Here is a 22,502-nt window from a genome sequence, read left to right on the forward strand (position 1 = left end):
ATAAGTGCTTTCAGTTAAGAGCTAATTTCCTGGAGCGTGTGCCAGTGCTCTCCCCAAGCAAACAAAAGAAAGACGGCACGTAAAAACCTGTGTTTCACGTTGAGAAGGAAACTCATCCTAATAAAAACCCAGGAATGAGAAGGTGGCAAAGGGTGTTCTCTCCATTTCTTCTCCTTCATTTGCCCATGTACGTTAAAGGTGAGACGGGGAGAACCTTTCCGGCCCAAAACCACTGGTTGTCCTGGTGGAATTCAAAAAGCCTTTTGTAACAGCATGGAAAGGTGAGTGTACTGAGGGATGTTGTATTAACCAGTTCTAGATGAACTCATCTAGACTTCACCAGACCTTGTCTCCATCCAGCATGACCCTGGAAGTTCTTTTTGGAAAGCACAGCCTTAGAATCGTACAACAGCTGGCCACGTGTGGCCTTATACAGGTCCCAAACCTTCTCAGATGCTCTGATTTCTCCATCCTCCTTTTGCAAAATGCCATTTCACCCAGTCCAGGGGAACTAAAGCTTTTAATCAGAAACTAAAATATCCTTTCATGAGGCAGGCAAACCTGGCAGATTCACCAGGAGAATTGCACAGCTTCACCAGTTAAATCATGACTATCTGCTCCTGTCCTTTCCTCACCCTACATTCACATCTACATTCACATACATTCACCAAAGCATCCCATCCTGCCACAGCTTGGATCAGCAGGGGTGCTGATCTCATCAGGCCTTGGCTCCACAATCCTCTCCTGGGAACAATTTGGAGGCTGTGTGGTAGGAGAGACTTTGGGGACATCTTCCTTCATGGGGCTCCTCCTCTACATCTGTCCACAATCTTGCTTTAACATTTCCCTTTCATTTTCCTTCTCATCAGGCTATTAATTAAGAACATTACTAGCATGTGCCAGCCTGGAAAGGAATATGTTGTAATGACCATTTTTCTTCTGTTTCAGTTTAAAGGATTGTTTTTACTGAGCTCCTAAAATCCAACCAAGCCCACGGAGAGCAGATTTGAAGAGAAACTTGAATTCAGACTCAAGTAAAGGTAAATAAACTCCTTTTAGGTCTCAGACAGGTAGACCATGTGAAGGGCAACCACAACTTCTGCATGTCATGCATAAGAAAACTGGCAAGTGCAACTGAGTGATGCTTCTTCCCTGCTTTCTACAGACCATGCCAGTTAGATGTAACAGCAAGAAATAGGGATAGAAGCCCAGGATCTCTCTGATCACATTATGATGTCCCCATAGTCATCAAACATTCCTATCAGCTCAGCCCAGCTCAGGATGACCCATAAAAAGATGAGATTCTGCAGGCTGTGGCACCCCAAAGGACCAGACTTCATTATGGCCCCTTTTGGCTTTCACACTCACTTATTTGTCTGGGATCCAGATGCAAATTTAAGATTCAAACCCTGCCCTCTGCAGCGGTGACAGAAAAAAGTTAATTTTGGCTGATACCCAGACAACAAAAAGAGATTTTCCCTTCTCAGGAGCCAGCTTTGCCCACACACAAAGCCAAGAACATCTTCACTGGCCTGCTCTCAGCTACCCCTGCTTGCCACCTACCTCTCATTGAGAGGAGACTGCTCTGGCACCAGTTTGCCCATGAAGGACTCACCAGAGGTATCTGGCACTTTCTGTCCCTGTCTGGAATTGATTTCCTGAGCCCACTAGAATGCTGCCCAAGGATTATTCCTGCCCCAGAGCCATCTGGTCCTGTGAAAATCGGCGTATCAAAAAGTTCTTATAAACCTCAGCTTGAGGACCTCCTTTTAAACTTGAGCACTGTGACACCTGGTCCTTGCTCTGTCCTCCAGGGTTTCGTAGGAAAGAGAAAGAGGCTCCTGGACCCTTGGGGGAGTTGGAATGTTGCATGGTCTCACCTGTTATATTTTCTTTGTGGAGTGCTGGGCTCAAGGGATTGCTGCTGCTCTTGGCATGTGGCATTGATCTGCTCAAGTAAACAGGAGATTTATTCTACTCCAGCATTAGCCAAAGCCATTTGTGAGGTTCCTTCCATGGACACACTGCTTGGGACAAGAGCCAGGACAAGATCCAGTTGTTTCTGGGTTTGGGTCTCCTCTTACTGTAATTAATCAACTAAATCCCCCCCTGCTCCCAGCAAACCCCTATTTCCATGGTATTTCTCCATCCTGGTGCCTGGGGGCTCTACCTAACAACCCAATTACAGTCCCCAGGCTGAAGCACTATTTCCATAAGGACTCTTTTTATGCTTTTCCACACATCCTCACCTTCCACTGTGTCCTATGTTGAGGCCAGTGCTGCTCCCCTGGCTTCAGTGTAACAGATGAGTATCCACCAAACTTGGAACCCAAGTATTTAAGAAGAAGTTGGAGGCATCATATCCAGGGCAGGATGAGCTCCTCAACAGCTTGAATTGGGAAGGTCTGTGGTTGAGGACACTCAGGATATCCCCACAACTCACTGCCTGGCTCATTTGTGCCTGTGAGGATGGCTGCATGATAAAAATACCTAGGAAAAAAGCATACGGAAAAGCAAAACACAAACCAGCACTTCTGGCACAATTAGCCTGCCTGGATCTTGGAGGGGAACTCTGCTTGGATATTTTGATACCTTAGAGGTGTCAGCTGGCAGAGATGAGCCTTGTTCAGTGGCCACAGCACCAGCTGTCACCTCTGACAGCCAAGATGAAGGCTCAGGCAGCGTGATCCAGGCTCCCTGATGCAGCAGGATCGAGTACAAACCTAGGTGGGGTTGAGTTTCCATTCTAATAACATTAATGTTTTCTTTTCCCCCTGGTGCAGTTAAGGATCAACACTTACGTTTCTTTCTGTGTACAAAAAAAAAAAAAAAAAAAGTTAGGTCACCCCAGAGGCATTGCTCAGGCAGAAGGCAGCTTAGCTGGGCAGAAAGGAAGGATACAGCAGCTAGGAGAAATTGCAAAAGAGGGAAGCAATGCTGAGGGGAGAGATGCCTTTACATATTTTGTGAATTAGCACAGGCTGAGATGGAATCTCTGCCCTGTGACGTCTTTAATCCAGATTTAGGCATCTTTCTATGGGAAACTTCCAAAAACCCACTCCAGTTTTTTTTTTAGTTTAATAGCAGCTTTTTTCCACCTTGCTCTATTTGGGCTAGCAATAACTTTCTTGTACTCAGGACAGAGCAGCATTTGATGGATTTCAACTTTCAGCCTGAGGCTGCCTGGAGCTATAGCAGGACATGAGCAAACTGCACCTAAAGCTGAGCCTGTGAACTGAAGTACCCTTTGTAGTGACCAGAGTGGTGGGGCTGCCCTTAGAGCACTGCATGGGAGGTGGGGGGCTGACCCAGGTCTTCCTTCTCTCTTTGCCCCTTAAACAGCAGTAAGCTGGTGCTCCAGCTTTGGGGATCCACTCCCTCCACCAGGCAGAGCTATGAACATCAACCAAAACGAGCAGCAATGGTTGTTCACTTCAGCTGACACCACCCACTTCTGTCCATCTTCCTCACCCAGACAGGCCCAGGTTTCCAGAGGATGAGCTAGGAGGGTAAATTTCACTTTTTTTTTTCTTTTTTTTTTTTCCTTTTTTTTTTTTCTTAGTGTCACAATTCTCAGAGAAAGCAGGCACACGTGGGCCTATTTTTACCAGGTTTATTTTTACTTAGTCTTTCCTGCCTTGCCTCTCACATGGCTGTAAAGCACACACACCCCCGACCCCAGCAGCACATGGAGACGATGGCAGTGGCTGCTGGGGCTCCTTCTCCCTCTACAGCACAGCAGGGCCAGGGGCAGACACCCTGCCTGTAATTACAGTGCAGCATCATTAAATCTGTGACTGTGCAACCTTGCTCCCCAGCCCACGGGGTACAGCTCCAGGCACTGAGGTTGTGCCCAGCCAACACTGCTGCCTGTACCAGCCCCATCCTGGGAAATACCATCAGCCAAACATGCTCCCATCCCACCAGTGCTGCCAAAAGGGACACAGTTCCTGCTGTACCTTTCCTTACACCACAGAGGATCATAGAATTTGGTTGGAAAAGACCTTTCAGATCATCAAGTCCAACTCTTAATCCAGCACTACCCAAGGCCAACACTAAGCCATGTCCCTCAGCACCACATCTACATGACTTTTCAATCCCTCCAGGGACGGGGGCTCCACCTTTGCCCTGGGCAGCCTGTGCCAGGGCAGGAAAACCCTTTTGGGGAAGAAGTTGTTCCTAATATCCAATCTAAAACTCCTCTGGAACAATTTTAGGCCACTTCCTCTCATCCTATCACTTGTTCCTTGGGAGAACAGACCAACCCCACCATGCTCCAACCTCCTTTCAGAAAGTTATACAGAGCAAGAAGGTCTCCCCTCAGCCTCCTTTTCTCCAGGCTGAACACCCCCAGTTCCTGCACTCTCTCCTCACAGGACTTGTGCTCCCCAGGGGGAAGTCACAGCTTCCCCATCCCACCAGCCTTCTGTAGCCCAGAGAGATGCCCAGAGTGCCACGCTGCCCACAGTGCCAGCCCGCAGCATTTGCTGGCAGGTCCCCCGTTACCATGGCAATACTGTCAAGGTTCAGATAACATTTTCCACCATCCCAATTTCTTCTGCTGCTGCTGCTGCTTCATTTTCCCTCCCCCTGCTCAGTACTCTGGCAAGGCAGCTGGGAAGGGGCTGGGATGCTGCTCAGCTGGCAGGGCTGCGGTCACATCACATGAACCCCTTGCTCAGGAATAACAGCATTAGATCTGCTGTCACAACAGAGGTACAGCTGAAATCTGCAAGCAGATACTAATAAATCCTCTGCTGTCTCTTCTTATTAGACTTAACCACAGGGAAGAACCCAAAAGGCCTGAAACATTTTTTGTTAAGTGACAGAGATCGTTATTTTTTTTAAAGAAAGACTCCCTGTGCAGAGGGGACAGCCATGGGTACAGCTCCTTCTCAGTGCCACTTCCACCATGGGTGCTGCTGCCATGCTCATCAGCTCCTCTGTCTGCCCATCTGCTCGATACTCCCATGCCCCCCCATACCCTCTCCAGAGGGGCAGAAGGGCAGATGACACCCATCTGCTGTGACATATCTGTGTGGACAGCCCTGGCCCATCCCAGTGCCCAGCACAAGCCACCAGGAATTCCCACAGGACCATTTCCCTGGGGCTACGGTCCCTTTTTGATGCTATTTCCTGGTGGCCTCCATCCAGGTTCTCCATAGCAACATCTAGACATTAAATATAGATGTATCCCCAAACCACCTTTGTAAAAATGCCAACTCTCCCTACCACAGACAGGCATTTTCAGGGAATATCACATTTCCTCCTTATCCATCTCCAAATGGGGAAGATGGGAAAGCAACTAATTAGGATTGGTCTCACATCATCTGCACCCCAAGCTGTTAGCTAGCTGATGAGCTGCTAAATGCTTTCTTCTCCCTGCTGTAAGAGATTAACCTACAGCTTCAGATGCATAGGGACAATGCCTGCTCCCCAGGACAGCTTGGCAGGGCCTGAGATCCCCACAGACAGAGGATGCTCACCCCCAGGAGGAAGGTAGGGCCCCCTGGTTGCAAGGGAAGGCCAGCACAGGGTGCTGGCACAGGGTGCTGGCATCCTCAGAGGATGGAGAAGCAGAGAAAATACAAGGCCAGAAAATTAAGAGCCCTAGAGGTAGGTTGCAGGTGCTGTGCTGGACAATATGTTAGCATGGCTTGATGCTGTGCAAAAGAGGAGGTACTTATCTCTGCCAACCCCAACCCTGGAACTTTCACACAAAAATACCAGGGCTTTTTACTCACCTTTCCTGCTCCAGCCTGGGTGTTTTGGAGGAAATATGGGTTGGGACCCCACCTGTTTTGTCACTCCCTGCAACATCACCAGCAATCCATCACCTGCAAGTTCAGCAGGACTTGTTGATTCCTGCCCGATTTACTGGACACTGCTGGCAGATGTGAGGCTTTACAGGAATAGCTGTGATGACACCATGAGGCACTTGGTGAAACCTCCCAAGCCTCCATGAGGCCAGTCCAGGGAGACTGTTCATGCCATGGTGGCAGGTCACCTTTATCTTGAGCCTCTAGGCTCTCTAGACAGTGCTACCTGATCCTTATGTACTTGCATCCTTTAAGCCTGGGGGATAGGGCAGGGGTGAGGGACCTTTCTGCAATAAGCAAAGGAAGCTGGAGCAGGCTGAAGGCACCACACACACACCTGGTGGGCACCTGGGCACTGCAGGGACACTTCAACTGCAGCAAAAACCTCTTTCAGAAAGCCCAGACCTGCTCATTGGCAGCACAAGGTGAAAAACCTCTGAAATGGTAATGTGTTCTTCTTGCTTTGCTGCTGAGCCCAGCCTGAGGATTCCAGCACTGAGGATTACAGGAGCTCAGGGACTTTTCAGATCAGAGTCTGCACTACAGTTTCTCAGAGCTCCTGTGGGATTTTTCTGCTGTCAATTGGACAACCCATGTTTTGAAGCATTGAGCTGTTTGGCACTCAGGACTACTTGCAGCAAGTGCTTCTTAATGGCACTGTTTCCATTACCAAACACAGGGAGTTGCCTTTTCAGCACACAATGGCCAGCTGCAACCAGGCATTGCTATTCATAGAATGAGTTGGGTTGGAAGGGACCTTAAAGATCATCCAGTTCCAATCCCCCCTGCATGTGTGGGAGTGACACCTCCCACTAGACTAGGTTGCTCCAAGCCCCATCCAACCTGGCCTTCAACACTTCCAGGGATGGGGCGGCCATCTGGGCAACCTGGGCCAATGTCTCACCACCCTCACAGCAAATAATTTCTTCCTAATATCTCAATCTCCCCTCTTTCGGTTTCAATCATAGAATCATAGAATTGGCTGGGTTGGAAGGGACCTCAGAGATCATCAAGTCCAACCCTTGATCCACTACCACTGCAGTTACCAGACCATGGCACTGAGTGCCACATTCAGTCTCTTTTTAAATATCTCCAGGGATGGAGAATCCACCCCTTCCCTGGGCAGCCCATTCCAATGTCTGATCACCCTCTCCATGAAGAAATTCTTTCTAATGTCCAACCTAAATACCATTCCCCAACCTAAATACCATTGATACCATTCTCCCTTGTCCTTATCACTCCATGCCCTTGTCAAGTCCCTCCCCAGCTTTCCCCAGCCCCTTTAGGTACTGGAAGGTGCCCTAACATTTCCCTGGAGACTTGACTTCTCCAGGCTGAACAACCCCAACTCTCTCATAGTTGCACAAAGAAACTCCTCTGGCAGGTCCCTGAGCCAGCAATGCTCAGAACAAATAAAGTAGAACAGTAGAGCATCACTGCATGGAATTACACACAAAACAGCCCTGAATTAAAAATGAAGGGCTGAAACAATTCAAGCAATCCCTTATTCAAACACTGAACCCCATGGAGATTGGAAACCCAGACCTGGCCTCCAAGCAAGCCATGTACTGCTGGCACTGGGGGCTTTTTTCCTTGCCATTCTTGATTTACAAGAGTGGTATTTTGGCGATCACACTGGGGATACTGATTAGCTGATGTGGTGACATTGTTCCAGGAAAGGCGATCCATTTATTGAAGTACTTGCAGCTCCCAGTTCAAGGCAGGTGAAGTACTAATAAATATTGAGCAAAGCAAGTGAATCAGACTCCAAAGCAGCTCAATAAATAAAAGGTTATTAAAATATATATATATATATACACACATATATCTGCAGATGTTTGGCAGATAAATATATTGGGCACTGTCTCTTTGCATTCCCATTTCACAGGGACAAGTCACTGGAAGGAATTTCTTGCATTTACACCACGAAATCCAGTCTGTGGAAATCATCTCCAAACAAGGTGAAATTGCAGGTCATTGTTTTACTGGGCAAAAACTTGTGCAGAATACTATCCAGCTCTGAGTCACAGCTAAGCACGCTCAGCTCCATCCTTCCAAGCTGACATCCTGAAGGCTAAAGGTCCAAGGCAGGCTGGCAGACATGGGCCAATTGAAAAGTAAGTACTGCAAAAATAATTTCATTTGAAACCCTTGAGCTGTCCTGGGTTTGTACTTTCATGCAGGAGTGTGACTTCAAGAGATGGGACATAAAAGAGAGCAAGAAAACCAAAGAGATCTTTGAAGCTGGGGTAACAGAGCACACGATCAAATGGAGGAAAACTCCCAGCTCCCACCCCAAGCAGATGAAGCCTTATAGCTCCTGCGGACAAGCAATTAAGAAACAAATCAGCCCTGTTTGTTTTCACAGAGGTGAGAAACACCTCCAAGACTGGCAGCGATTTCGGTTCCTTGAGACAACTCGCCCAGAGTAAGCAGCATGCAGGGACAGGATGCAGGGAGGGAAGAGTGACCACTTCATCCTCTGTCCTCCCAGTATGTGGGGTGGATCACATGCCATAGGGAGGTCCTGTCCCATGCTTGCCTTTTTTTTTACAAAGCTGACCAGTTCTCACTCAGATACCCAGAGATACACCCCATGTGGGATCAGGAGGCTGCTCTAGGGAGGGCTGTGGAGATGCTTAAGTCAACTGCAGCACAGATCCAGCACTTGAAGCGTATTGGTCAGATCTATTTTGGCAGGATCCTTGTGGGATGAGTGCAAACCCTGGGTGAAGAAGTTGCTTTCAGCTCTTCTCTACACCTGCATCACAAGGAAGATGCAGTTCCTGCTGTGATTAAAGAAGTGTTAGGGAGATGCAAGATGAAAAACAAAAATTGAGTAAACATAAACAAATCCCCAAAGATCAAAAGTATTGAAGAGTTTTACCTGAAGGCTCCTAAGGAAAAAAAAAAAGACAGCCACAAAATCAAAGGAAATCCTCACAAGCAGATAACTACATAAACACAAATCACCCCTTCCTGAGCAAAGGGAGACCACCAAGGGCTCTCAATCCTTTTTACCAGGGTTCTCCCAGAAAGGTGAACTTTTAGGAAGACACTTGGCTGTTTCTTTGCCCTGGCTCTTTAAGTAAGGAGATCAGCCACGTGACAGCCACCAAGCCACATCCTTCTCCCGAGTTCAGGGGAGCAGCACAAGAGGTTGCCGGTTCCCTGCCCTCCCTGCTCTTTCACCTCCGAACCATGAGTTTCGAGGGATTTGGGTCCTGGAGTTCCAGTGGGAGGAGGGCAGGGCAGGGACACAACCCATAAGCAACAGAAGTGCCCAACAGCATCAACATCACTCTACTTGCTATCTCCAGTGCCCGAGTCCTCTCCCAGATGAAGTCTCTCTGCCTGCATCTGCCCTCTGCAAGCTCCTGGGGGTCCCCTTCTTTACTTCTCTTAAGCTTGGCTGGACCTTCAGGTGAGGAGCGGGTTCCGGAGCCCAGCCAGTGCGGCAGTGACCTCTAGTGACACTGAGGGGACACTCTGCAATCCCCACATCTGTGGGGAGCTGACATAAACGTGGACACTGACTACCGTGAAGGATGCTGAACTTGTGGAGCACATCCCACCCTTTGGTGGGGACATCGCTGCTCCTGCATGGCACTGCCAGGCCCGGGCTGAGGAAGTGGAGCACCATCACGGTGCCCTGGATTGTCCCTTAGCCAACCCTGCCACTGACCTGTCCCTTGCAGCTGCACTGAAGGTGTTGTCTTCCTGATGCCCAGGTGCCTGTTGAAGTCCAAAGAATGGAAAATTCATCACCCAAATAATACTCCTCTGATACATCACTCTTTGCTTCTGTTTCACGGGAAAATGGAACTTCCTTTTCTGCTCAGACCACCAGCAATGGCCCTGGAGAGGATTTTGTAGAATCACAGAACAATGTGGGTTAGAAGGGATCTTAGTGATCACCCAGTTCCTACCTCCCTGCATGGGCAGGGGAACCTCCCATTAGACCCGGTTGTTCCAAGCCCCATCCAACCTGACCACAAACAGGGATGGGGCAGCCACAACTTCTCAGGGCAATCGCCACCCTCACGACAAAGAATTTCTTCTTAAAATTTCATCTCAATCTCCTCTCTTTAAGCTTGAAACTATTCCCCCTTATCCTGTCATTTTATGGCATTGTAAAAAGTACCTCCCCAGCTTTCCTGTAGCTCCTTCAGGTATTAGGAATGGGATCAGGATGTGTGTGTGGAGCAGGTTGTGAGCACCACAGAGTATCCAGGCTGCAGGGCTCTGCTGTGGTGCTGGTACCTCGGTAGGCCCAAGGTGCATGGCTGGACCTTGGAAGCATAAGCAGAGAGCACATGGGCTTCCAACTGGATTAACAGATACAACACAATTAAAAGCAGAGGGTGGAGAGCAGCCTGGGCTGCAGAGAAGGGAAAGACTGAGATGGGGATGAGGGTAATACCAGCCCTTGACCCCCAGTCCTTGTTCTGCCACTGGTTCCCAGGCACTTTTGCAGCACTGGCATTCAGATGAGGGCAAAAGGAGGATGGGGTCACTGCCACACAAGTCCAGCAACATAAAGAGAGGTTCAGAGCTCTTCTTGTTAGAGCTGGCTGCCTTCCCTTCCCCCTCCAAGTGAGTCTTCGCTGTGCCTCTGCCTCCATCTTCTTCTTGGGCCTTCTCCTGAGTCAAGGTTGTTGCACAAAGCCAGAGTAATTGCCCTGCCTTAGAGGGCTCTTCTGAAAATCAGCATATTCAAGAAAATGCATCTTTGAGTTCCTCTGGTGCCCAGTGCTTGGGGGCATCCCGGTCCCAGGGACAGAGCTTGTATTCAAGCTCTGTGAACAACAGGGCATTCATCAGAAATGAAGAGACAGTAAATTCAGAAGTGATGAAAAAAAAAAAAGCATCTTTTCACACAATTTGCCTTGGGGAACTCAATGTCATATGATGTGGCCAAGGGCAGGGGCTTGTGGGATCAAACAACTGCTGAGCTGACCCTGGGTATTTCTGTTATTCATACCAAAAAATAAACTACATACCCTGCTGAGTGAACCACACACAAATACCAAAAATCACTCCATCTGTTTTGCTCATAAAGCACCAAGCTGGAGAAGACTTCCCAAGGAGAGACCTCTCTTTTTGGGAACAGGTTCTGGGGAGAGCCTGGATGCAGGCTGCAGGACTTCTTGCAGCTTTCACTGAGGTTCCTAGCACCAGCTGATGCCACCTTGGTTGAGTCAGAAGAATGTTTTACTAGTGACTGTGAAACCAGTACCCCCACCACAAGGCTGCATATCAGAACTTGCTCCTTTCAGTCACTTATGGAAGGTTTGCCTCATAGTCAGCCTGACCCCCCAGATCCCCAAACCATTATCAGGAAGATTTTGTGTCCTTATCTCTGCAATTACCGGAGCAATGCTGCAGCCAGTGTTCAAACAACGAGGCTGGGCATGGGTATAAAGGCATCTGCAGCTCCAGCTCACATCCCAACCTCTCTGAATGGCACCATCAGGTGTGGACTGAGGTCATGGTATGGTCTGTCCCTTTAGTAGTGTGGTGAGAGTCAAAAACAGCACTGGAGGAGATGTGAAAGGATGCAAAGTTGTGAATATACAGAAACAGTCAGGATAAAACTAGGGCTTGGGAAGACCAGCCCTTCCTTCTCCCAGTCCCATTTTATATCAAGGGTCTGACCTTTTGCTTGAGGCACAATGATTTCTGCGATCCTGAGGCATGTCCAGATTTTTTAATAAAAGTACAGTTGGCAAGAGGGACAGAAGTTTGCCCTGGGAACACATAATAAAACATGTGTTGTTTCCCTTTTAAACTGCAGAGGGAGAAGAGAGGGAAAGGTTTAGAGCAGAGGCTTGGCCCTGGAAGAGCTGGTGTAATAAAATGTTACCTGTAAAAAAAAAAAAAAAATCATTTGCCAATAAAAGCCCCTCAATTATTGAAGCTGCCCTCCTAGTACTTACAGTAAGTTAAGAGTTTCCTTCAGGTACCCAAGGCACAGTCTGGAGAGGACAGGGGATACTGCCCTGCAGCCCCAGGCCCAGCAGAGGCTTTTCCAGCTGTATCACCTTGCTTGCCCTGCACTGCAGAAGAACTGGGGAAGCAAGAGCCAGGGGAGGTCACATAAAACAGCTCTGAATCACTGCAGGGTGTTTTTTTTTTTTAAAAGCTGGTCAGATAAATGTTTTGAAAAGACATATGAAAGCCATGGCTGCCTTCTCCAGGGAACTATCAGGGTGATTTTATTTGGCCAGAGCACAGTAACAGGGTCAGGCTGTCAGCTTCTATTAAGCTTTGGATGTGCGTCACTGAATGGAGAGCGCTTTGGCTGTATTGGTTCTCATTAGATTGCTTTATGATAAATCTAATCATTAACTTACTACACTTGGCCAATCCGAAGGTTATCAGCCCCACTCTGCAGCCACCCCAGCAGGCTGCAAACCAAACCTTGCTCCAGGAAGGGCAGCTCCACCATGGCTGGGCCAGACTGGCAACTGCTCACAGCACTGACGGCTTCTCCAGCCAGCAAGGCACTGCCCTCCCCCTTCCCTTGTCCCAGTGGGATGCATCTGCCCCCCACTTTCACCCAGGGAGGTGGGTTGAGGTAACTAAGGGGTACTAGGTGACATGTTGTTGCTTCACACCTTCACGCACAGGGTACAAGCCTTGCCTTGGCTCCTGCAACCACTGCTCCAATGGCATCAGCAAAACCAGAGGTGAGTTTCGCCCCCCCTTTTTTTTTTTTTAAATCTGTCTTCTCAGCCTGATTTAAAGTCTGGGCAAAAGCCAAGAGCTGGCTTTTGCAGCAGAGCAAGGCATTAGGTCAGTCCTGTTAGACAGACCCAGCTATGCCTGTTGGAGGAAGTCCAGAGAAGGCCACAAAGATGATTTGAGGACTAGACCACCCCTGCTATGGAGCCAGGCTGAGAGAGTTGGGGTTGTTCAGCCTGGAGAAGAGAAGGCTCCAGGGAGACCTTAGAGGACCTTACATTACCTGAAAGGGCTACAGGAAAGCTGGGGTGGGACTTGTTGTACAAGGGCATAGTGGTAGAACTTAGGGGAATGGATTCAGACTGGAAGAGGGAAGATTGAGAGATCAGGAAGAAATCCTTTGCCGTGAGGGTGGTGAGACACTGGCCCAGGTTGCCCAGAGAGGCTGTGGCTGCCCCATCCTGTGCTGCAGCTCCCCAGCACTCAGCTCCCACAGGAGGCTGCAGGGGGTACAGCACCCCTCCAGCCAATGCTGCAGAGCTGGGAGGATTGCTCTGCACATCTTCTGATTGCATTCTTCTTTTGGCCATGGCAAGGGGCTCTCCCTACCTCTGCAGTTCTTCTGCACGCTGAGCTTAATCCACTCAGGCCAGTTCCCAGCACGCCTGCTTTGCATTCCATCCACAGCAAGGGCTTTGCGTGAGTGCTTCCCTTCCTCATTTGGTTTTATGATCTCATGAATTTATCAAAAACAATTAAGCCACCCTGGCTGAGGCACCCCAGACAAGTTGCTGAAGTCCTTCTGCTCTTCCAGAGCAGCTTCTCCAGGGCTCCTCCATGAAGGGCTCAGCACCATCAGTCCCAGGCAGACCCTTTGCCTGGGAATCTGGCAATGTCTCAGCCACGAGCCATCAGTTGTTTGGCAGGAGCCTCTGCCACATTCTCCAGCCTGGGCTGTGCCATCGCCATGGTCCCTACTGGCAAGAGAAGAAAGATGTGAATGTCAAGTAAATGCAAACAATCCTGCAATGTATTTGGGAAGCTGCAGCAGAAAGGGTCCTGCTGGGGAAGGCAGAGCTGTACTTTGAGCCACTCGTTATCCCCAAAGGGCAACAGTGGCTCCAGCAAGCAACCAGCTCATCAGGTCTCTGCTGAACCAGCCAGCCACCTTCTAACGTGCACAACTGCAAGATAAAGCAGCTCAGCATGAATTTTCAACTGCCACAAGCTGGGCTAAGTTTCACAGCCTTGGATTATCATAGAATTACAGAATGGTTTGCGTCAGAAGGGACATTAAAGATCCCCCAGTTCCAACCCCCAGCCATGGGCACACCTCCCACTAAACCAGCTTGTTCCAAGCCCCATCCAGCCTGGCCTTTAACACTTCCAGGGAGAGGCACTGACTTGCACACAGCAACCTGGTAAGATGGCAGCAAGCACCATAAGCCTGCGAGGTGGTCACAGGGGGTGGGAGGTGACACAAGGTGTGGGGCACACATCCCTCCACTGTGGCAGACTGAGAAATGAGCCCTTCCCACCCACAAGCCCAACATCTCAGGGGTGCATCAGGATTTATCTGAGCAGAGAAGACACCCAGGGTGGAGCCAAAGGCTCTCCTGGGACACTGCGGTAGTTTCCCACGCCTCGGGCTCTCCCTTTTAGGGGTTAATTACAGTCGCAGCTAACAACCTCTGTCTTTGTTTACACTGGGGGCTGGCACACCCGCAGTCACTGGGAATGGGGCTGGTTTGGGCCACACTATCGCATCTCAAACCACACACAGAGCTGCAGCCACAACCAGAAGGAGCAGCCTCTCCGCTCCGGCTGGGCTGCTCCCCTCCCAGACAACAAAAGGGTTGGTAACGCAGTTCAAAGTTCTCCCCGGTACAAAAACGGTCTTTGAGGGTAATTTGTTGCAGCTCGAAAGCAGCTGAAGTTAATTACACAGCAATGAAATATCACGCTTTAATATTACTTAACTCCCCTTGGCCTGGCTGCCCTGAAACACTGCTCTGCTTGAGACCTGGACCCGAGTGCTTTCTGATCTCTAGATAATGTTCTAGTTAAACAAGGGAGAGGCAGGTAATGGGGTGCATGACCCACCAGAACCCAGGATAAGGGGTGACAGAGCATAGGGGCACCCACCATGTACAGCCTTCAAAGCTGGGTGGTGGCTTGGGCAATCAAATGAATGCATCCCCAACCCACGTCAGATTTTCCAGTCCCTCACACTTTCCCTGGGGGGACACCCATGGAATCTCCAGCCCTGTGGTTTGATCTAAACTCCTGGGTGAAATTCAGGCATCTTCTTGCCACCAATGCACAGGGCACTTACCCAGGTGATGCTCTCTGTGGTCAGTGAGTAATGCTGCTGTCTGGCCCAGCAGTGGTCCTGGGAAGTCCCCTGGCCACGGTCTGGCATGCCTGTCAGCACTTGGCCAGGTCAGCTCTTTACTCACCCCACTTCTTAAGCAAGAGCTTGAGTGCCCTGGCCAAGGGCATTGCAGGTGTCTCCCTACATCCTCTGCAGGCCCAGGGAAAGCCCCTGGAGAGCAGAAGCTTTATCCTGTCTGAAGCTTCACGTGGGGCAGGGTCTGTGAGGCAGGCAAGTGCAAGTGGGCTGGTGGCCAGGTGAAGAAGAGTTGCCCTGCTCCCTGGTCACCCCAGAGAAGATCCTCTTTGCCCCTCTTGCCCTGATGCCACTTGGGAGCCTTCTCCTCTTGCCCTCGACAATGATAATGACATGGGAACACCAGGCTGGTGGGACACAGAAGCCAAAATGCTTGCAAAGAAAACCTGAGAGGTCACACAAGGGACACGGCTGGCCCAAAGATCACCACAGCCACCACACTGGAAATCCCAGGGTTGTTCTTAGTGTTCGTAGCCAAAGCAGAGTTTATACACCAGAGCTTAAGTGCCCTTCATATATGCTCAGAGCCTTGGCTGCCCACCCCATCCACCCCACAGCATGTGCAGCCCCACTCTGAAGCTCAATCTCCCCCCTTTTTTGCTGCCACCATCCTCTGGTGCTGCACAGAACAGGCTGCATTGCCACCTAATGGGATGCGCTGGGAAAGACCTGTGCATCCTACTGGAAACCAGAAGACCTGTACAATATGTAAGGCTATGTAAGAGGTGGAGTTGCTTACCCAGCTCTTCTGCACTGGCCAAAAATCTTCTTCTGGTCAGGATGTCCCCAGCACTGAAATACACAACAGCACAGGGGGCACAAATTAAAGAAGATGGGAACGGGGTTTGTGTACTCAGAGCTGTGCCAGGAAACAGTGTGAGGTGACCACTTGTGACCCAGCAGAACTGCAACCCAGATCTGAGCACATGGGGAAAAGGTTTATTTCGTATCAAAGTAATTTTTCCTTCCCTGCCTCCTCAGCTCATAAAAAGCTCCTGCCAGTGGAGCATATTTAATATTAAAGCTCTTCAAGGGAGCAGATATGCTGTCCAGTTAAACACTCCTCTTTGCCAAAATGCTACATGCAGACAGACACCAAGGGGAAAACCAGACCCACAGGGACTCCAGCAATGGCTACCAACTCCATGGGGTGGCAACCAGCAGAAGGAGAAGAGGGGCAGCTATGCCACTAAAGTATGGGATCTGTCAGGCAGAGACCAATGCTCTATGTCAGCTGCAATTCCAGGCAAGTCACCTCACCCTCCTCCTCCATCTTTCCATCCCCAAGAAAACCAGTCCTGCTGGGAAGGAGGCTGGGAAGCAGTCCCCCTGCTCAGCTCCTCTCTGGGAGATGCAGTCAGCGAGACGCATCACAAAGAGTTGTCAAAACCTGTCCTGGAAAGAGTACACACCACTGGATTTCACCAGCATGGAGCATGGACACCTGGAGAGGGAGTCTGAGTGGGCAGAGCTTGCCAGCTCTGCCTGCCCCCTTTGCCTCCCACTAAAGCCCCTGCCAGATTTCAGCATCCCACAGGAAACCAGCAGGTTACACAGGAGCAGCTCCAGGACTCAGCAACCTGGCCACACTGCAGGAGGAAACTCAGGGCTATCCATGTGACTGGCAGCAGGGTCTGAAGCTGGTGGGAGGATCTGGGAGCTACTCTGATTTTCAGAGTGGTACGTGCAGGTGATCAGAGAGCTGATGAGATGCCAGCACACGTAAGAAAGCTGTACACACCAACCTGGAGAGTTTTCCACTCTGCTGCCCTCTATCACCCCCTGGAGAGCAACATGGCACTGATCTGTCCCAACACAGCAATGACCTTTCATGGATCTTCACAGGGAATTTCTGGGTGCAGCAAGATCCCATCTCTTGAATTAATATACTGAAAGCAATGTCTGAGCTGAATACCCTGTCAGAAAGGGACTGCTCACCTCCCTCATCTTGCCTTGGCACTTGGTCTCTACCCCCAGCTTACAACCCAGCACAAACCAGACTGTGCTCAGGAAGCAGCCACGGGAGCATCCCCTTTGATGCCTCACTCCAATTCAGTTCTCCCCTCTGCTCTGCCCAGCTGCAGATTCTCTCACCTGAGCTTAGAACAAGCACCCTAGGGAGAAGACAGCTGGGATTGTGAGACCTCTCAGACTTTGGTGGCCTTAGTTTCCCACTCTTGTTGAAGGTACAGCCCCTGTCCACACCAGCCTGACCTTCCAGGACCATTTCACCACTAAGAGCAACAGAAATCAGAATTTTAAGACGAAAGTGGCAAAAGATTTCATCATGGTCTTCCTTTTTGCCTTCAGAACCTGAAAGCAGCAAACGGAGTCTCTGGCATAATGATAATTCCCACCCTGACCAGTGGTGGGTCCCCCCAGTTGCTCAACACTTTCACCTCTTACAGGATGAAAAAACTAAACCTTGTCTCCCAAAACATCCAGAGACAGTGACAGACACCAGCAATAGGCACAGCCTGGGGCCAACAGAGGCCATGCCAGGGCTGGACAGGTCATTCCTACTTTATCATATTCCTACTTTATCACTCTCCTGTTTAATTTTTTTGCACCATCAACTCTGTTTACACAAAAAAACTCTATGGTGAACTTTATAGGTAAGAAATAAACTTCTTCATAAAGCAGCAATCTGCTTGGAGCAGCCTTCCTGTAAGCAAGAAGAGGAACCAGAAAAGAGCAAACCTGGACATCAGCAGCTCAGTAAATCACAACTTACATCCCATTTGTGGAAAAACAGAGTGGCATTGTTGTGCTATTCTGGCACCATGATGCAGCACAACCCTGTCCCCCTGAAGAGCTGGTTCAAAAGAACACCTATATCTGCAATCCAAGGAACCCAAAGAAACCAAAACCTGACACAACTTTGAGCCCGACCTTCCACAACTGGGAGCAGGATGCTCCCATTTGGCATGCCTGTAATCCCACACTCAGCCAGATCCACCAGGATCCTTGGCCACACACTCACATTTCTCTACCTTACACCTGTGTGCAGAGACACAGCAGATGGCTCAGGACACTCTCCTGCTGGCACAGCAGCCCACATGCCAGTGAGGGATGCAGCCTTCACCCCCCACGCAGCATCACTGTCTGGGATTGTGTCTCCAGGCCATGCTCCATGAACTGCTGATCCAGGAGCAGGTGGAGGAATGAGGTGTGGTGTCTGCCCCTCAAAGGGAACCCACAGCAGCTGCCACAAATTTCATTGCCCAGCTATCTTTGAAGATGCTGGGTACCCACTAAGGTAACTGAGAAGAAGTTTTCTCAGGCAGGCAAGATCTAGGTATCATCCATTCCTGGAGTTTTTGTTTAGGAGGGTGGAGAAGATGGGAAGGAATCAAACAGCCAGGAGTGGTCCCATCAGATAGAAGAAGCCAGGCTGGGCTCCAGCACCTGCAGAGGAATGAGACAGCACCTGCAGGCAACGTGCCTGTTTTGATCTCCCTGCAAGTAATGTATTTGGCAAAGACTGAAAACTGGGAACCTGCAAGCTCCATGCCACCCTGAAACCTGCAATGCTCAGGCAATGATGCTGTCTGAACAGCAGCTATGTACAGGATGCTGCCCTCTTATCAGGGGTAAAAGGGTCAGAGTAAATTAAGTGCTTCTTACTGAGTGACTGCAGCAGGAAATCATTTCCCTTCCTTAGGAAAGCTCTCTAGGATGAACTCTTTTCTCTAGCATGGAGATTACCTCCAGCCCACAACACCAAAACTGGAGCAAAGCACGACCTTGAGGTGGCTAAGGCTTTGCTCATCACAGCAGCAAGACTGAGACATGGCACCTCTTCAACTGTGCAGCAGAATGAAGAGCTGAGACTGCAGAGCTGCACCTTTCTGGCAGGAAAATCAAGACCTGGCTCCCTTCAGCCCCAAGGAAAGCAGGGAAGACAATTTGGAACCTACCCCATCTTTTAACCAGCATTTTATAGAACACTCATTCTGTATATGAGCTAACCAGAGTCGTGGGAAGCAACACTGTCAGATGAACACAGTTTTGACCCACATAGATGGATTGTTCCAGGGCCACACACCTCCAAGAAGCTTGCCCAAGATCACATGCAAGTCAAACACATGGAAAAGTCAATTCTTTTCATCAACTATCAGACCTCCTTTTCCTCCAAGATCCCCTTGAAAACAGACAGCTTTCTAGGTTTCTCCATAAATGCTCTCAGCTTACACTAAACCTGGGCAGGCACATTTCTGGAGATCAGCCTGTCAAGTGCCAGTGTGCCATCCCACCTCACCCCTCTGCTCTGCTTGCTTCCATTAGCTTTTCCACAGATGATTCATTTTGCATAGTCTTTTGTAAACAGCATCCAAAGCCAGCTGGAATTTGTTGGGCACCTAAATTATACTTGCTCAGCAAGATCTTCCCCAAGAGGGATTAATTTCAATCTTCCCCCATGGTGGGAGCACAGCAATGTGTATCCTCTCTCGCTGCAGCACTTTGCTTTCCCAGAACTGAAGCAGCACAACCAACATCCAAACCTCACAGCTATTAAAACATGAAAGTTTACACCTTGAAGGAGGAAGGGGAAGAAGAAACTTGCTGGATCTCTTAACTGTAGCCCTGGGCCAAAAGTCATTGCTGAAGAACAAAAGGTGGGTAGAGTTAGAACAGGAGTCAATATCTCAAGCCGAGGTGAAAAGCATGAGGAGGCTCGGACACCTTCAGCAGAGAAACTGAGCTTGTCACACCCTGGATGGCTTCAGCTGTCCCCCAGCTAACAAGGAACCTGTTAATGGACACACTGGGAAAGTACCAACACTCATTAGTCAACCACAGCAAAGGGCAGAGGGGGATGGTTGAGACACCAAATCTGAAATGCGGCAAACCGAGTTTTTAGTGGGCCAGGTGTTGGAATGAAATCACCAGCTCCTGAGGGGAGAGGCAATTTTTAAAACCTCATCTGAAGCTGCATGTCAAGCATTGGCTTTGGTGGCAGGACCCACTTCTACCTCCTCTTTTCACCTCTTGTCCAACCAAAAAGTGAACCCCAGGAGAAGTTAGTCACTGCACTGACCAATGGCAGACATGGGAAAGCTGGTGGTTCTGCCCATAAACATGGATGATGGACAAAAATCAACCACCACTGTTTCCAGTGGATCTGCCTTTGTAAAACAGGCAGAACCAAGCATTGGACATGACAAACCAGAGGCAAGCTTCTCCATGCATTAACACAGGCAATGGGAACTCAGGATAAGAGGACAGACTGCAGATAGTATCTCCATGCAAAAGCATGGAGATGACTTGAGCTATTTTATCTTTTCCCATCTAATAAAGAACTGGAGATAGATTCATCCAACTGGCATAGCTTAGTCTTCAAAAGCCAAAATCTTTTCAGCTGGTTTGCTAAGAGATGGTTTTTTTAGGCGTTGGAGTGGAAAGGAGGGAAGTAGAAAAACACAGCTAACGCTCCTTCCTACATGAAGTGAAGAAGAAGGTTTTTCCTTCACAGATTTAGTTTATAAACAGTTTTACTTTTAAAGCAGAGTTAAAACCTGCATTCAAATTCATTTCCTCACACCACACTGTTCACCATACAAGCCAACGCTTCTTCTCTTGAGTGGAAATAAAATCCCTTACATCCAAAGCTCTGAGTGTGCTGCTGGAGCAGGCAGCAAAAGGTTCTCTGAAATGCTCCGCACCCCACTGTGCTTCACTATGGCAGAGCTACACAAAACAGCTTCCCCACCATGACACACAGCACAAAAAGCCTTTCTAGGAGATCCAACATCAGGTTGTACTCCCCTTGCCAAGTGAATTATACCACCTGGAGAACATGGCAATGCTGAGATGGAGGACACCTGTAAAAACAGATCCAGACTTCTCCAAAGAGAAACTAAAGCCACAGCAGATGTTCTTTTCATCTGCACACTCATTACTCACTGCTGCTATTCTGGACAGGTAAAGAAAAGTTAATACTAATTATTCAGGATCTCACTGCATAAGAAGACAACAGCACTAGTGGGTCCTTATGCATGCAAACACTAAGATCCACCTTCCTTGGGAAGTAATGGGAGAAGAAATCACATGGCTGAGCAGTGACACTGATAGGTTTGCTGCCCAAACAACCAACCTCTGGAAGGTGAAAACACACAAAATATCTTGCAGCTGGTAAAAAAAAAAAACCTGCAGAGCCTCACAGGACTGACCACGCCAGCTTCACACAAGTCTGAGGCACAGTGCTTGCCTTGCAGCCCAGCAGTCACTCATCACTGTGAAGCCACCAGGGGCATTAAGCCTGGGGTGGCACAGAGGCACCAGAGCAGACAGAAATGAAACTGTGAAGGCACAAAGCATGGAAACAAAGAGCAAAGTGATCAGTGAGAAGAGTCACATTGCTTTCCCACTGCTCATTTGTATCAATATCTAGGCAGGCCCCCAAGGCTCTGATTAAAAGTATTTTTTCATACTGATTTTGATACAGGCAGAGGCATGGGCAAGACTTGGCTGCTCAGTTCAAATGCCCTGAGTCCTGGAATGCCTGGCAGCACTTTTCCTCAGTGACTGAAGCAGTTAGCCCCTTGCTGGAAATGCAGAATTACTGCAGACTAAATCTGGACAGCATTGCTTGAGCCTGTGCCAAGATGCCTTGTTTCTGTGACTAACTAATACCAAATGAATCATTTCTTTAAAAAGAAATCCAACTTGGGCTTTCAGGGACTTGCAAAAATAATAATGTGTGTCTTTTATACCCAACAAACATTTTGCTCTACAGTCCCCATTCAGAGGAAGATGCTATGAGTGCAACTGCTGGCATTTACTTTGAATATTTTTTTATACTTTTAAGCACAGTTATTTTGCTGTTTAAACTGAGACCAGCACCTCCTTCCATCTCTCAAGGAATTTTTTTTGCTTGCCTGCTTTGACACTTATGTCCTGTAAAGTTTTTCAGGACACAATGCAAGTGTTTTTACCATGTTCACTCTTCTAATGAAAATAATAAAACACCATGCACGGCAGAGCAAGAAATTAACTTTGAGAGCCACAAGGATACAGGTTTAATTTCTCTTGATTCAGCAAACCAACAATAATCCCGTATAATATTATGCCACAGTCTTGATGAAGAGGAAGTTCAGCATTGATCTCAAAGACTGCTCCTGTAACACCAAACCACTTCACCACCACACATTTGACTATCCAATATCCAAAGACTGAATTCACCAGGGAAGAACAAACCAGAAGTGATTTTTCCCTTCTATGAGTCCACTCTGATGCTGTAGCTGGAAGATTATTTAACCAGCATTCCCTCCATGCTACACAATTCAGGCAGAGCAGGCACAGTGAACTCAGCTTCTTCTTCAAGTTCTGTGGTCCATTGTGGCCAGGGCTCCAAAGGGAGAAGATCTCACTTCAGCCAGATCCACTTGTCACCAACATCAGCATTGTAGCCTGGCCTAAAATTGCGACCAGGAAGCTAGAGAAAGCAGAAAGTTCAGTCAGAAATGTTTCTTTCTTCACTCTCATAGAGATTTCTAGATTCTTTATGAAGTGCCTCATGATATCTGCAGAAGCATGACATGAAATGTGTTTTTACAATATAATGATTAAAACTTACAGAAAAA

At 48.7% G+C, this 22,502-nt stretch overlaps 1 protein-coding gene and 1 long non-coding RNA gene across 3 annotated transcripts in view; both read right to left on the reverse strand.

Annotated features, from left to right (window-relative positions):
• Positions 1–4,936, reverse strand: part of LOC139797600 (uncharacterized) — a 46,938-nt gene extending 42,002 nt beyond the window's left edge. For both annotated transcript variants that reach the window (XR_011726527.1, XR_011726526.1), the window contains exons 1-3: positions 2,593–4,936; positions 2,250–2,490; positions 1,881–2,024 (exon numbers count right to left, since the gene is read on the reverse strand). This is a non-coding gene — a long non-coding RNA (uncharacterized lncRNA). The remainder of the gene's footprint in view (positions 1–1,880; positions 2,025–2,249; positions 2,491–2,592) is intronic.
• A 16,973-nt stretch (positions 4,937–21,909) lies between these two features.
• The window catches only part of NDUFA10 (NADH:ubiquinone oxidoreductase subunit A10), a 39,040-nt gene continuing 38,447 nt past the window's right edge, over positions 21,910–22,502 (reverse strand). The window contains exon 10 of the mRNA XM_071747139.1: positions 21,910–22,354. Within this exon, the coding sequence (XP_071603240.1) occupies positions 22,286–22,354 (69 nt within the window). The 3' untranslated portion in view covers positions 21,910–22,285. The remainder of the gene's footprint in view (positions 22,355–22,502) is intronic.

The sequence above is a fragment of the Heliangelus exortis genome, chromosome 6 (assembly GCF_036169615.1).
Source record: "Heliangelus exortis chromosome 6, bHelExo1.hap1, whole genome shotgun sequence".
Taxonomy (NCBI): domain Eukaryota; kingdom Metazoa; phylum Chordata; class Aves; order Apodiformes; family Trochilidae; genus Heliangelus; species Heliangelus exortis.